The sequence below is a fragment of the Pongo pygmaeus genome, chromosome 8 (assembly GCF_028885625.2).
Source record: "Pongo pygmaeus isolate AG05252 chromosome 8, NHGRI_mPonPyg2-v2.0_pri, whole genome shotgun sequence".
NCBI lineage: Eukaryota > Metazoa > Chordata > Mammalia > Primates > Hominidae > Pongo > Pongo pygmaeus.
This window is the reverse complement of record NC_072381.2, coordinates 72,080,776-72,097,050: the sequence shown is the minus strand read 5'-3', so window position 1 is coordinate 72,097,050 and position 16,275 is coordinate 72,080,776. Positions and strand designations below refer to the sequence as shown.

Here is a 16,275-nt window from a genome sequence, read left to right as displayed (position 1 = left end):
CACAAATATTTATAAATGTGGAGTTAACAAAACAGGTAATTTGGTGTTGTGTTAAGAACACTGGACTGCCATCCACAAAGCCTAAAATGTTGTTTTGCTGTCAACACTTAGGAGCTATGGGGCCCTCAGTAATATGCCTGCGCCTCCATGCAACTTAATTACCCATCCACAAAATGGAAATACCGCAGTTATGTTAGTGGTCACATAGCCTACTCTCTACCTTTTTGGAAAAGATCGCTATTTTGCCTGAAAATTTCATTCACAGTGAGGAAGCAAAGGGGAAAAACTACTAATGCAATGGAGAGTAAAAAGTAAACAACTCTTTCATAATGAGTTTATTTTCCATAATTTATAGCATAGGTAACAGAATCATTTTGCAAAGACACGGACTAGAGAAGAATAAAAGAGGCAATTATGATCATTAGAGGTGGCTTCGGAGGACCACGAGACAGCACTATGTACAAACAAAATGCACTACACAACATACTCCTCCTGGGGGGCAGTCAAAACACAGAAATGTAGATCGCTCAGTCACTGAAACAGATTGACTTGGCTGTTCTAACTTCCACAGCGAAAGGAAGACAGGGTGGTGATGGGGGGAGAGTGATTACTCCTCAAACAGAGAGTGATTTTAACACCACCACTGGCTATGTGACAGATAAACTAATTTGCCCAAATCACTAAGCTTGCGTTTTTCCACCCACATTAATTTGGTTGCTTGCACATGACAACAGCATCATTTTTTGGTGACAGGATTCAAAGACCTGGGCATTGCAGCTAGCAGGAGAACACAAACAACTCAAGGCAGGACGCTACAGCCAGTTCAGCAGCTTTTGCTCCTTCAGTGACCACAGGGCAGGGGAGCCCGTGGCTGCTTTGAGGGCTTGATGTGGTATTGAGTCAAACTAAATTTAAACCTTTTACCTAAACTGCTGGTATTCCTTCTATCCCAAATCTTTGGAAGCCATTGAAAGTGATGCAAATGTGTCTCATGGCCAAAACAGCAGCCTGGAGCCTGTGGCTCGCTGGTTTTATTTTTAGGATTATGGGAGACCTCCATCAAGTCTCTTTCTTTTACTCTGAACCTCAGTTTCCCAGATGTGGGAAGGAGAGACCACAGCAGCTTGGGGAATGGCAAAAACCTGGGCTTTGTGGTCAGATAGACTAAGGTTTGAGTCTCACCTTCAGGACCTCCTGGTTATATAACCTCCAGTAAGTTACTTTACTTCTCTGAGCCTTGCTTTTCCAATCTATTGTATGGGAATAATAACAAATTCCTGCTTAGTTAATTACTTCATTCATTCAACAGACATTTATTGAGTGCTTCCTATGCACCAGGCAATATCCTACCTGAATCCACAAAGGTAAGTGAAATGGACATAGTTCCTGTCCTCATGGAGCTTATGGTCCACTGTGAGAAATAAATAACAGACACAAAGTACGTAGTACTATGCCTGGCTTTTTTTTTTTTTTTTTTTTTTTTTTGAGATGGAGTCTCACTCTGTTGCCCAGGATGGAGTACAGTGGTGCTATCTTGGCTTACTGCAACCTCCGCCTCCCAGGTTCAAGCGATTCCCCTGCCTCAGCCTCCCAAGTAGCTGGGATTACAGGTGCCTGCCACCATGCTTGGCTAATTTTTGTATTTTTAATAGAGATGGGGTTTCACCATGTTGGCCAGGCTGGTCTCGAACTCCTGACCTCAAGTGATCGACCCACCTCGGCCTCCCAAAGTGCTGGGATTACAGGCATGAGCCCCCATGCCTGGCCTATGCCTGGCTTTTAATAGACACTGAATACATGTTTTGAGTTAACCAGAAATTTAATTATTGAAATTCAATAGCATTTTGATATCTACTAATTCCTTTTTCAGTTATCCCACTCCTCCCTCAGAACCTGTGTACATGATGCTCTCTCTGTCTGGGTTTGTTTTTTCCCCAGCTAGTCACATGGCTCCCTCTCTCACTTCATATCTGTACTCAAACATCACCTCCTTGCAGAGGCCATTCCTAACCATCTGTTCAAATAGCCCTCCTACTTCTATCACACTATATCCTCTTACCTTGCTTTAGACCCATTCTTAATGGATTTAAAAATCATTGGTGGAGCATGGTGGCTCACGCCTGTAATCCCAGCACTTTGGGAGGCCGAGGAGGGCGGATCACCTGAGGTCAGGAGTTCGAGACCAGCTGGCCAACATGGTAAAATCCCATTTCTATTAAAAATACAAAAATTAGCTGGGTGTGGTGGTAGGTGCCTGTAAGCGCAGCTACTCAGGAGGCTGAGGCAGGAGAATTGCTTGAACCCCGGAAGCAAAGGTTGCAGTGAGCCAAAATCACGCCATCATACTCCAGCCTGGGCAACAAAAGCAAGACTCTGTCTCAAAAAAAAAAAAAATTATATTCACAAAAAAAAATCCCTAGATTTAGGGCAAATTTTTGTCTTAAAGTCTCTACAATAAAATATTATTATTATTATTATTATTATTGTTATTATTATTATCATTATTTGAGATGGAATCTCACTCTGTCACCTAGGCTGGAGTGCAGTGGTGCCATCTTGGCTCACTGCAACCTCTGCCTCCCAGGTTCGAGTGATTCTCCTGCCTCAGTCTCCCAAGTAGCTGGGATTACAGGTGCACACCACCACACCTGGCTAATTTTTGTGTTTTTGGTAGAGACGGGGTTTCATCATGTTGACCAGGCTGGTTTCGAACTCCTGACCTCAGGTGATCTGCCCACCTTGGCCTCCCAAAGTGCTGGGATTACAGGTGTGAGCCACTGCACCCAGCCAAAATCATGTTTTTAAAAGAAAGATTTGAAGATACTTTACAATAAAAGATATAAGAATGCAGTAAGCACACAAAAAGATGCCTAGCATCACTAGTCATCAGGGAAATTTTCTTTTCTTTTTTTTTTTTTTTTTTCTGAGACAGAATCTTGCTCTGTCACCCAGGTTGGAGTGCAGTGGCACAATTTTGGCTCACTGCATCCTCTGCCTCCTAGGTTCAAGTGATTCTCGTGTCTCAACCTCCCAAGTAGCTGGGACTACAGGTGTGTGCCACCACCCCTGACTAATTTTTGTTTTTAGTAGAGATGGGGTTTCCCCATATTGGCCAGGCTGGTCTTGAACTCCTGACCTCAGGTGATCTATGCACCTCGGCCTCCCAAAGTGCTGGGATTACAGGCATGAGCCACCACACCTGGCCCGGAAATTTTCAAAAGGCTAATACTGCTAAGTGTTGGCCAGGAAGTAGAACAACTGGAACATTCATACACTGCTGCTGTACCCAATGCAAAATGGTACAGCGACTTTGGAAAGCACTTTGGCAGTTTCTTATACAGTTAAATTTTACAGACCGTGCAACCTACCAATCTCGATCCTAGGTATCTACCCAAGAAAAATGGAAAACATACATACACATGCATATAAGGACTTGTACATGAATGTTTATGGCAACATTATTCATAATAGCCAAACACTGGTGACAACCAAATGTCTATCAACTGATGAATGGATAAACAAAATGTGATCTATTCATACAGTGGAGTAGTACTCAGCCATCAAAAGGAAAAACTACTGATACATGCTACAGCATGAATGAATCTTGCAAACATCATTTTAAGTGAAAGAAACCAGACTCAGCTGCAAACTGTCTGATTCCATCTACATGATATTCTGAAATCAGATCATCGTTTTCTGGAATCAGGAGCGTGGGAAAGGATTGACTATACATTAGCACAAGGAAACACTTTAGGATGATGAAAATATCTTCAGTGTGGTAGGGACATAACTATATGCAATTGTTAAAACTCATCAAGCAGTACACTTAAGATGGGTGAATTTTTTCATATGCAAGTTCTGCCTCAATAAAGCTGTTCCAAGAATGTTAAATATATTGAGAGATATATGCACAGAAAAGGATGCTATACTCATCTCTTGCGGTAGGATTTTGGGTGCTTTTCATTTTCTTGTCTTTGCTTATTGAAATCTTGTAAAATTTCCACAATGATTATGTAGGGCTTTTGTAGAGAAAGAGAAAAACAACAATAAAATGCCATGATCATAAATAATTGGGTTATTCAACAAGGAATGTATTGTTTATTCAACATTGTTCATTGTAATGAAGCCCATTTAGACCACCTCCTTCTCATCTATCTTTCATCAGTGACACTTCTGAGGGGTGAGCTGAGGAAACGGGTGCAAAAAGGTACAGAGCTTAATAGCAATGCTTTGTCCATCCAGCCCTGGGCTTGGCTCTCACCTTGCTTTTTGGATGAATACACAGTAGACTAATGATAGGGAGCTCTCATCTTCCTTTGCCAACTTTGCCCTCCATTCCAATGCAAATCAGCTCATGCGTCCTCCAGGCCCCAAGAGAGACTCCTCAGCACAGGGCCGGGCAGACTGTGGTTTGTGGGGTCCAGGCCTGGCATCCGCCTCCAGCTCACATTGGTCTGTTGGGTGCTGCCTGGTCTTGGTAAAGTCAAGAGGCCATTCATCAGTGGAGAGCCACAATGAGGGTGACTACTCATGCCACACATGGCAGGACAGGACACAGAGTCCCTCCAGGAGGCCCTCTGGGTGGGGATGCTCAGTGTCAACAGGCCTCTGGCCCTTTTCCCCCATCACACATCCCGTTCATCTCCGAACTTTCCGCTTATGGAAGGGCAGTCACCTTAGGAAACCCAGCCAACCTGGAGGTGGAGGATGGCGCGTCAGGAATGGTCCACACCGCTTGCCCTTGTGTTCCTAGGCTGCACAAGGCCCCGTCAGGGTCCAGGTGTCAGAACATAGGAATCAAGTGAGGATAATAAATCTATAATTATAAAATAGCTTCATAAAAACATCTTGTAGAGGAAACATACAATTTTCTAGCCACTCTAGTCAGGAAGTAAAGCCCAGCAGAAGCCCAGAGCAGCTGGTGTGGGCACAGGGAAGTGAGACACATCACAGCTGTCCTGGAAGCCTCTGTTTTGTCACCCATAAATGGTAAGTTGGGAGAGACCCTGGTTCCCAACCTGGGGTCTCTGTCCTCAGGATTCACACAGGCACTATTGTCAGGAACTACTTCTAGCATCTAAAAACTCCATACATTATTCACAGTAGCCAAACGATGGAAACAACCTAAGTGTCCACTGATGGATGAATGAACAAAATGAGGACTATCTAGACAATGGGATATTATTCAGCTTTTAAAATGAAAGAAATTCTGACACATGCCACAACATGGATGAACCTTGAAGACATTATGCTAAGTGAAAGAAGCCAGTCAAAAAGGATAGTATTGTATGATTCCTCTTGTATAGAAGTACCTAGAGTGGCCAAATTCACAGACAGAAAGTAGAATAGTAGTTACCAGGGGCTAGGAGGAGAGGGGATGCGCTGATATTGTTTATAGATACAGAGTTGCAGTTTGGGATAATAAAAAATTCTGAAAATAGATAGTGGTAATGGTTACACAACAATGTGAATATACTTAATTCCAGTCCTGTACACTTAAAAATGGCCAAAATGGTAAATTCTATATTATTTATATTTTACCACATCCACAAAGAAACAAACTCCCCACATACCCACAACGTCTCACTGCTTCATTAAAGCATTAAGTCATGCCCATTATCACTCAGATCTGAATGGGCAGGTATAGCCTCTGATTGATTTTTTAGAAGAAACAAAAATAACAGCAAAATATGTTAATTGTGACCTTCAACAAGAGTTGAAGGAGTTTTTTGGGTAGTTATAACCTTTCAAAGCATGACATCTTTTGGGGGAAGACAAAGGGGCTGTGATGGAAAGGTTGGCTTGAGTGAGTACTTTGGTATCCATACCTGCCCCCAGCCCCAGTTGCTGATTTTGTACTTGGGGAGGCTATGCTAAAGGAGAAACACACCCCAGAGGAGACACCAGGTGGTGTCTTCAGACAGTTCCCACCCAGCCATAGGGATAGGCATTTGCGGTTTGAGACGGCCCTTTCTCTGGCTTACTTTTAGAGCCTGGAGTCAGACTTCTTCACAATACATAGCCCAGAACCAGCCGGGAACTCTCTGGCCCATGTGACACATGACACTGATACAGTACCAGAAATGCATGGCACCAGCTAATACCACTGAGGGGCAGCATGGCATACTCTCTCTCAGACCCTCATCCATCACCCCCAGAACCAGGACAAGGTCATGATGGCTCTTGGCAGCCTGCTCAGCACCAGGGCAAGAACAACTCAGGCTGGACATTACGAGAGTAAACACAATAGATTTCTTTCCCAGACCAAGAGCTTGGGCACCAGGAGTGGACATTCTGGTTCACTGTTGGGCAAAAAACCTTTGGGGAAATTACCAGCTCTCCCGTCATGCCCACCTTCCTTGAAAGGCAGAATGCAGGGTGGGAAGAACAATCAGAAGACAAATCTTAATCTAAATCCTGCCCCTCTGTGGCCCTGGAAACTTCGCCCCTTTGAGCTTCAGTCACTTTGTGAAATGACAATAACATTCAATCTCCTTCAACCTCATTACTATGGATTAAATGAGACCGTGTCTGGGGACATGCTTGGAGAATGTATTGTACAACTGCTTAGGAATTTTCTTCTGCCCCTAAATCTGGAACTTAGAGTGGAGCAAACAGTAAACAGTCATTGTGTGTCGGTTAAGGGAACACAGCCTCAGAGCCCCGGCCCCTGGAAACGTTTCTTTTTTGTTTACTAAATTTCTAGCAACACTGTGTTTTCTATAGAGGTGGGGGGAAATATCCAGTTAACTGCAAGATGAAGGGGCCTGTGAAAGGACCCTCCAAGGCAATCCCATGTGCTCCCGTCTCCTGGAAAGAAGCCACATTTCTTCAAGTTGATGCAGGGGTGCTGGGGGAAAGCCAGAGTAAACAGGGCTCTCCTGGTACCTCTTTAGGGTACACAAGTCATTTGTGCTGGGGAAGAGTTTAGTGTGTGTCCTTCAGGAGTCTCCAAACGGCACTCCGGCTGCAGCTTCAGTTGACCAACTTCTCCCTCCCAGGAAGCAGGGAGGAGAGAGACCTTGGGCAAGGCTTTGTACCTGCAGCCCCATTGAGCAGATGTGTTTCCCAATGTGGAAAATGCATACCGTGCTTCCCCTTCCTCGTTGCCTATGAGTACGTAAAAGGACACCTCCTGTGGCCCTGCAGCATTACAATGTCTGTGGCATTGTAAGTTCTTGCCTGGGTCTGGGAGTCCCTCCTCCGTTCTCTAAGCTCAGACCCAGAGGGCAAGACCTAGAGTGCCCTGCAATTGAGGCAGCCTCCCCAAGGCTCGTTCTGAAGCTGCCGTCCTCTGAGGACAATGGCTTCTTGGAACTTCTTGGAACAAACAAGACAAACCAACACATTAGAGCCGGCAGTGGGGGCACACCATGTTCTTCTAGAAAAGGATCAAGGGGAGTGGCTTCAGTAACGGAACATGAGGGACTCCCTCACATGGACACAAAGCATCAAGGGACAGGCCGGCTTTGCTTTTCGCTTCTTCCTAGCTGCCTAATTGGGACTTACTCAGTTCACAGTGTTCTACCTTACCGGGCCCTCTTGGAGCCAGCTGGAGATGATAAAAACCACACAGGTATTGGAGTCAGATAGCTTCACATGCCATTTCCACCTGAGAAACTTGGGCGAGTCACATCTCCTCTCCAGGCCTGTTTCTGCATCTGTAGAAGGAAGAGAAGAAAACCTATCTCCAAAGCGTTGTGACAATTCAGTGAGATGACGTTTGTCAAGCCCACCACACAGGGCAAATTTGTTCCTTCCTGTCCCCCGCATTTGCCTCTACTGAGGGTGAAGGCAGCAGAGGAGACATCACCAGCAGCTGCCCACCACTGCCTGGCTCTGGAGAGGGAGAGACCACGCATCCTCACCTAACCACACCAGGCCGCTGTCGCCCGCATGTATCTCGTGTCCAATCGGGGCCCTCAGGCAGCGTCCCGCCCTCCCTGGACCACCTCAGATATCCCAGGCTGGAATGGTGAGGGGCAGGTGGGAGCAGCCAGGCCCTTCCCTGGGCAAGCCGTGGTGAGCCACCCGCCCATTCCGCAGCGGGAGGCGGCCGGGCCTGGGGGCCTCACTGCTAGGGCCCGACTCAGAGGGCAGCCCGGAGTCGCTGGGCCGCACCGCCACGAAGACCCGCCTGTGCAGAAGCCCGCCAGGCCGCTCGGAGTAGGCCTTCTTGTGGCTCCCCCACGGGCGCGGGCAGAGGCGGGCGCGGAAGGCGGCCTGGAAGCCGCGGCGGAAGTTCTCGTTGAAGTAGCCGTAGATGATGGGGTTGGCGCTGCTGTTGAAGAAGGCCAGCCAGTGCGCGAAGGGGAAGGCGTAGACGGTGACCAGGTGCAGCTGTGGCGCGCTGAGCTGCCCGTAGTCGATGAGCAGCAGCAGCGCCCAGAGCGGCAGCCAGGACAGCGTGAAGAACAGCGCCACCATGACCAGCATGTGCACCACGCGCGCCCTGCGCCGCGATGCTCGCCCGTCCGCCGCCTCCTCGCCCCCACGGGCCGGGCCCGGGGCCTGGCAGAGCTTGCGCGCGATGCGGGCGTACATGACCACGATGAGCGCCAGCGGCGCCAGGTAGATGTGCGAGAAGAGCACAGTGGTGTAGACCCTGCGCATGCCCTTCTCGGGCCAGGCCTCCCAGCACGAGTAGAGCGGGTAGGAGCGGTTGCGGGCGTCCACCATGAAGTGGTGCTCCTCACGGGTGACGGTCAGCGTGACGGCCGAGGGACACATGATGAGCAGCGCCAGGGCCCAGATGACGGCGATGGTGACGAGCGCCTTCCGCAGGGTCAGCTTCTCGCGGAAAGGGTGCACGATGCAGCGGAACCTGCCGCGGGGAGAGAGAGAGGCGGGATCTGGGTGGGTCCTAGGGCCCCTGCTAGGGGACGGCCGGTGGGATGCGGGCACCTGACCTTCATCATCGCATCTAGGGCGGCTCGAAGAACAGCTCAGACGTGAATTGGCTGAGTAGTCAAAGAACAAACGCAGCTAGCTACAGGATTTATGAGAAGGGAGGAGGAAACCGCAGATCGTGTGGGAACAATGAATCCTGTGTGCACTTTTGCACTTTTCTCCATTTTTTTTTTTTTTTTTTTTTTCCTGAGACAGGGTCTCCTTCTGTCGCCCAGGCTGGAGTGCAGTGGCGCGATTACGGCTCCCTGCAGCCTCCACCTCCCGGGCTCAAGTGATCCTCCCACCTCAGCCTCCTGAGTAGCTGGAACCACAGGAATGCGCTGCAACGCCGGCTAATTTCTTTTAATTTTTGGAGAGATGAGGTCTCACTGTGTTGCCCAGGCTAGTCTCAAAGTCTTGGGCTCAAGCTATCCTCCGGCCTTGGCCTCCCGAAGTTCTGGGATTGCAGGTGTGAGCCTCCTCGCGGGGCCATTTGTGTACTTTTGGGGGTAAACTGATTAGCTGGCAGCTAGCAGAGCGATCAGAGTGCGCAGTCTGTCCTTGAGAAGGACGATTAGGTGCGTCAAATAACACTGTTTCTGTTTATGGATTCTCCAGAAAACCTCAGGAGGTCAGATGTAGAGCCTACATGTCAGGCTGTCCCTATGTCATCTTGGCCATAGTATCAGTATCTCCACAATGCAAGGACAAGTCTGCACCATTTATTTCCTCATGAGGACAACTCAGCATCTGTTATTACACCCTTTATTATTTTTTAAAGGTGAGGCCTTTAAGACAGTTGCTACACTGTTGATTTACAGACCAGGAAACTGGGACTCAAGTGTTAAGCAGTTGGCTCAAGGTCACATAGCAAGTTGCAAGGACCAGCCTTGAACCCAGATTTGTCTTGCTTCATATGCCATATAAACCAGTAGCTGTAAACCCTCCACGTGCCTGAGACTCTCCTGAAGCATTTCAACAACAAAGACAAAACCTGTGCCTATTTATTCAGGCCAAGGATTCCAACCTAATTAGTCTAGAAAGTGGTTTTAGCATTGTTTGTTATTTGTTGTTTTCGTTTTTAAAGCTCCTGGGGTCAGGTGCCATGGTTCATGCTTATAATCCCAGCACTTTGTGAGGCCAAGGCAGGAGGATCACTTGAACCCAGGAGTTGGAGACCAGCCTGGGAAACATGGTGAAACCCCATCTCTACCAAAAAAATGAACCAGGTGAGGGGATGCTTGCCTATTCTTCCAGCTACACAGGAGGCTGAGGCAGGATAATCACTTGAATCCAGGAGTGTAGGGAAAAGAAAGAGAGATCAGACTGTTACTGTGTCTATGTAGAAAGGGAAGACATAAGAGACTCCATTTTGAAAAAGACTTGTACTTCAAACAATTGCTTTGCTGAGATGTTGTTAATTTGTAGCTTTGCCCCAGCCACTTTGCCCCAGCCATTTTGACCCAACCTGGAGCTCACAAAAACATGTGTTGTATGAAATCAAGGTTTAAGGGATCTAGGGCTGTGCGGGACGTGCCTTGTTAACAAAATGTTTACAAACAGTATACTTGGTAAAAGTCATCGCCATTCTCTAGTCTCAATAAACCAGGGGCACAATGCACTGTGGAAAGCCACAGGGACCTCTGCCCTTGAAAGCTGGGTATTGTCCAAGGTTTCTCCCCATATGATAGTCTGAAATATGGCCTCATGGGATGAGAAAGACCTGACCGTCCCCCAGCCCAACACTCGTAAAGGGTCTGTGCTGAGATGGATTAGTAAAAGAGGAAAGCCTCCTGCAGTTGAGATAGAGGAAGGCCACTGTCTCCTGCCTGCCCCTGGGAACTGAATGTCTCAGTATAAAACCCTATTGTACATTTGTTCAGTTCTGAGATGAGAGAAAAACCACCCTATGGTGGGAGGTGAGACATGTTTGCAGCAATGCCGCCTTGTTATTTTTTACTCCACTGAGATGTTTGGGTGGAGAGAAACATAAATCTGGCTTACGTGCACGTCCAGTCATAGTACCTTCCCTTGAACTTAATTATGACATAGATTCTATTGCTCACATGTTTGTCGCTGACCTTCTCCTTATTATCACCCTGCCCTCCTACTACATTCCTTTCTGCTGAAATAATGAAAATAATAGTCAATAAAAACTGAGGGAACTCAGAGACCGGTGCCGGCGCAGGTCCTTGGTATGCAGAGCGCCGGTCACCTGGGCCCACTGTTGTTTCTCTATACTTTGTCTCTGTGTCTTATTTCTCTTTCTCAGTCTCTCGTCCCACCCAACTAGAAATACCCACAGGTGTGGAGGGGCAGGCCACCCCTTCACAGGAGGTTGAGGTTGAGACTGCAGTGAGCCATAATCAGACCACTGCACTCCAGCCAAGGCAATAGAGCAAGACCTTGTCTCCAAAAAAAAAAAAAAAAAAAAAGCCCCTGGAGAAGTCTACTGTGCATACTGTGCAACCAGAGTTGAAAACAGCTGCTGTAGGTGGAGGTAAAAACCTCCCCCTGCAGCGTGGTTCAAAAATGATTGCTCAACTGCAAGCTCTTTGAGGGCAGATGCCATGACTTTTCATCTCAGTATTCCTAGGGTGTGATTAGATAAATGCATTACTCAAAATACTTTCTGAGCCTTAGTTTCCTCATGTGGAAAATGAAGCCAATAGTATGACCTACTCTGTTGGGTAGTTGTGAAGATTAAGTGAGATGACACTGACCACACTTCTTGAGACATTTCAAATGCCTAATAGTGAGGAAAAAGGAGGGGCTCCTATTCCCCAGAATGGCTTCTGTCATCTACTGATGCCAGAAAATAGAAACCTGAAGAATGTCCAGTCAATCTTACTTGTTTAATGGAGGGGAAACCTTGCCCAGTGGGGGTCTTAATGGTCACATGGCTGTTTAGAGTCAGAACCTGCACTGGAACATAGGTCTAGAGCTGACTCTCAGTCAAGTGTCCTTTCCACTTCACTACACTGTGTCCTGCCCTCCTGCCAACCCAGTTTTTGGCCTGATAGCCTGACCTTTTACCTCTCCCACAGCCTGACTCAGGCCTTGTTATCTCAACCTATATGAGTTTGACCTACTGACTTCATACTTCACACACTCAAGAAAGCTCCAGAGAATAGTGGCTTATGTCAGCACTTTGGGAGGCTGAGGAGGGTGGATCACTTGAGGCCAGGAGTTCGAGACCAGCCTGGCCAACATGGTGAAACCCTTCTCTACTAAAAAGACAAAAATTAGCCATGCATGGTGGTGCGCACCTGTAATCCCAGCTACTCCAGGGACTGAGGCACGAGAATGGCTTGAACCCAGGAGGCAGAGGTTGCACTCAGCCAAGATCGCCATGGCCCTCCAGCCTGAGTGACAGAGCAAGACTCTGTCTCCCCCCTCAAAAAAAAAAAAAAAAAAAGAAAGAAAAGAAAAGAAATACCCAGAGAATAAATAATTCTTAAAGCCTGTAGTACTGGCTATGAGTGCAATAGCAGTAAATGGGTGGAGGAGAATCTTGGGGTAATCTGGGCAGGCTTCCTGGATGAGGTGGGACTTGAAGAATACTGCAAACACCACTGGGAGAAGTTGTAACTCTCATTTCCTTCAACAATGATAACAAAACAAAGGTCGATGAAGGGAAGGGACTTCTCCGGATCACCCAACTAGTTAGTGGCCTTGTGGAGAGTATAACCCAATTCATTACTCCAGCTGCTTACTTCACTGAGTTACAAAAAACTGGGCTTGAGGTGGAGAGAGGATGTGAACACTAGAATCCACAAAGGGCAGGGCTAAGATATGCCCATGCTGGGGAGAGAACAAGGAGGAGGGGATGGGTGTGCAGAAGAAACAACATACTATTAGCAACTGATATTTGGACTCTATGCCAGGAACTGTGCATAAGCTTTTATAAGCAGGAGCTCACTGAAGCCTCCCAACCATCCTGTAGGGTAGCTACCATTTTACAGATGAGATTACAAGGGCTCAGAGTAGTTAGGTGACCTACCCAACATGATACACCAAGGCAGGAATGAGCACACCTCCAGCTGATCTGCCTGCCCACCTTCCCCTGGGGTGAAGAACCCAGAGGGTGCCCTTCCACCGCTAACAATGCTGTGGGGGAGGAGCACTCATGTAGTGCAATATGGAGGCCTCCTGGGTTCAGTGCTTTATTGATTGCAAGCCTCCTTGTCCTGGCTCTCCTCCATACCTTTGGCCACATGATAGACTTATACTTACCAGGGAATCTGATGGAATATGAGGCTGAGAGACCAGAAGGGGTGAACGTGGGGATTGAGTACAGCCTGGGCTGCCGGGAACCAGCAAGGAGCCAGTGGGGACAGAATAAGCAGCAGGGAGAAACCCTTCCTCCCCAGCCATACCGAGACCCACCCATAAGCTGGCCCCCTTAGCTCTGGCTCACCTGGCTCAGACTTAGAGGTGGCAGGATTCCTGCTGCTCAGGAAATGAGGACTGCTCTTGAGCTCCTCACAGGCCCCAGGAATCCCAACAAAAGCCAACCAAGGCTGCCTTCAGGCCTTCCAGAAGGGAATGGTGGTGTCCTCATCAGGTTCCCCAAGTTTAGGGAGAGGGCAGCTGGGCCCACAGCCCTTCTCCTTGTGGCTCAGGATTTAGCCCCACTTACCACGGTGCAGCCCCAGCCTTCCAGGCAACCCAGCATTAGAGGCAGTGGCTCCTCTTAATGCCAGGCCCTAGTTGGCTCAGGCATAATCCAGCCAGGAAACCTCTCACCTTTCCACAGCAATGGCCACCAGCGTGAAAACGGAAGCTGACACAGACATGCCCTGCACCAAGCCGCTCATCTTGCATGTGGCATTGTCGAAGGGCCACCCTGCAATGACAGAGATCCCCACAGAGTGAGAGATGCCCACGCATCAAGAGCCAGAGACCGCAAGCCCTTCAAGCCAGGTCCCCTCTGAGCTTGGATCTTTCCTCCATGTCCTGCTAGGGGTTATCTGGTCTCTGCTTGCAGACTTTCAGAAATGAGGAACCAACCAGCCCATAAAACCATGGACAGTTCTCACTACAGTCATCCCCTCGTTTACACAGCACATTGGTTCTAGGACCCCCAAGTATTCCAAAATCCACACATAATCAAGTCCCGCAGTCAGCCTTGCAGAACCTGTGTACAGAAAAAGGCAGCCCTTTGTACATACATGGTGATATGGTTTGGCTGTATCCCCACCCAAATCTCATCTTGAGTTGTAGCTCCCATAATCCCCACGAGTCGTGGGAAGGACCCACGGGAGGTAACTGAATCATGGGGGTGGTTTCCTCCATGCTATTCTTGTGATGGTGAGTAAGTTCTCATCACAAGATCTGATGGTTTTATATGGGGCTTCTCCTTTCACTCCGTTCTCATTCTTCTCTCTCCTGCTGACTTGTGAAGAAGGATGTGCTTCCCCTTCCACCGTGATTGTAAGTTTCCTGAGGCCTTCCCATCCCTGCAGAACTGTGAGTCCAACCTCTTTCCTCTATAAATTACCCACTCTCAAGTATGTCCTTATAGCAGCATGAGAATGGCCTAATATACATGGGTTTTGCTGTATTTTTAATCTGCATTTAGTTGGAAAAAACCCTCATATAAATGGACCCATGCAGTTCAACCCCATGTTGTTCAAGGGTCAACAGTATTAGTGAGATTTTCTTTATGTTGACCAATGATTTCTTTCCATGAGCTTTAGACCGTCCAGCCCTGCCTGACTCTCTGCTCCCATAGCCCTGTCACAGGTTCTAGGCCAGTGGTTCTCGACACTGGCTGCTCACGAGAATCATCTGGAGAGCTTTGCAAAGAACAAATGCTCAGACCCATTCCAGGCCAGTTACAATCAGAATATCTAGTGACAGGACCCAGACATCAGTTGTTTTGTTTTGTTTTGTCTGAGATAGGGTCTCACTCTGTCACCTAGGCTGGAGTACAGTGGTGTGATCATGGCTCACTGCAGCCTCAACTTCCTGGCTCAAACGATTCTCCTGCCTCAGCCTCCTGAGGAGCTGGAACCACAGGCATGTGGTTTGCAAAAAGCAAAGTATAAAGACTATCTGTACTATATTACCCTTCATGTAAGAAAAAAGAGATTAAGAAAATATATGCTTATTTTCTCATTGTACCAGAGAAATACAGAAAAGATAAATCAGAATAATGAGATTAGCTATCCATACAGAGAGAAGATAAGAACTGGGTAGAAATAATGGATGAATGGGATAGGTGAGATAATGAGAGTGATGCCTCTCTGAGTGTATCTTTGTATGGTTCTGACTTTTTAGAATCATGGCAATGTATCACTTACTCAAAAATAAATAACATCTATCAGGATGTGGTTGGGGAGGGGGGACACAAAGTGAAATACAAAATTAACAAATAAGTCTAATTGTATTACAAATGAATAATACTGTATTTAAATTGAATAATATTTACATTGAAGGGGTGAAGAAGGAACACACGAACTGGAGTAACTTTGCAAAACAGTATTTTGACTGTATACTATAACAGCAAAAACAACTGTATACAAATTCTGTACTGTCATTACTAAATTTGTATATTCTTGACAAAACTGAATAAACTGGATCTAATTATGGGAAAATATCAGGCAAACCCAAATCACAGAAGTATGTTAGCAATAATGAAACTACCTTATGTGTATACTAAGATTGAACAAATAAGTAAATATGTTGTAGATAAATACAGCTAGATTTCTCACTGTCTGAAAATGAAGTTACCATTAAGGAAGAGGGTCAAGTTTAAAATGAATCTGTGACAGTGGGTTAGAATCAGAGGTATCAGTCTGAACTCATGTTAATACACATACAGATGGACAGATATAGAAATAAGGATATGTGTGTTAAATATTTCTGTTAGTATACATATATTTCCTAGCTCTGTCCCTTGAGAGCACCTAGAAGCAATGACACCCCAATACCCATGAGCACACCTAGAACCCAGATCTTGGCTTCTAAATACTATTCTCAGCCAGGCATAGTAATCCCAGCACTTTGGGAGGAAGAAGCAGGAGGATCGCTTGAGCCCAGGAATTCAAGACCAGCCTGGGTAATATAGTGAGACTCTGAATCTACAAAAACAAAAATTAAAAACAAAATTAGCCACACATGGTGGCGCATTTCTGTAGTCCCAGCTACTGGGGAGACTGAGGTGGGAAGATCGCTTGAGGCCAGGAGTTTGAGGTCACAGTGAGCTGTGATCTCACCACCGCACTCCAGCCTTGGTGACAGAGCAAGACCGTGTCTTTTTAAAAAGCAACAACAACAACAACAACAACAACAAAAACCCCTATGGAACTGTATACTGAAAAAGGCAAATTTTAATGTATGTGAAATTGTATCTTAACAAAAATATTTAAATGTAAAACA

At 46.8% G+C, this 16,275-nt stretch overlaps 1 protein-coding gene across 1 annotated transcript in view; it reads right to left on the bottom strand.

Annotated features, from left to right (window-relative positions):
- Positions 1-320: 320 nt before the first annotated feature.
- NPFFR1 (neuropeptide FF receptor 1) overlaps positions 321-16,275 on the bottom strand; it is a 36,732-nt gene continuing 20,777 nt past the window's right edge. Inside the window, exons 3-4 of the mRNA XM_054436959.1 lie at positions 13,639-13,738; positions 321-8,824 (exon numbers count right to left, since the gene is read on the bottom strand). Coding sequence (XP_054292934.1) covers positions 7,954-8,824; positions 13,639-13,738 — 971 coding nt within the window. The 3' untranslated portion in view covers positions 321-7,953. The remainder of the gene's footprint in view (positions 8,825-13,638; positions 13,739-16,275) is intronic.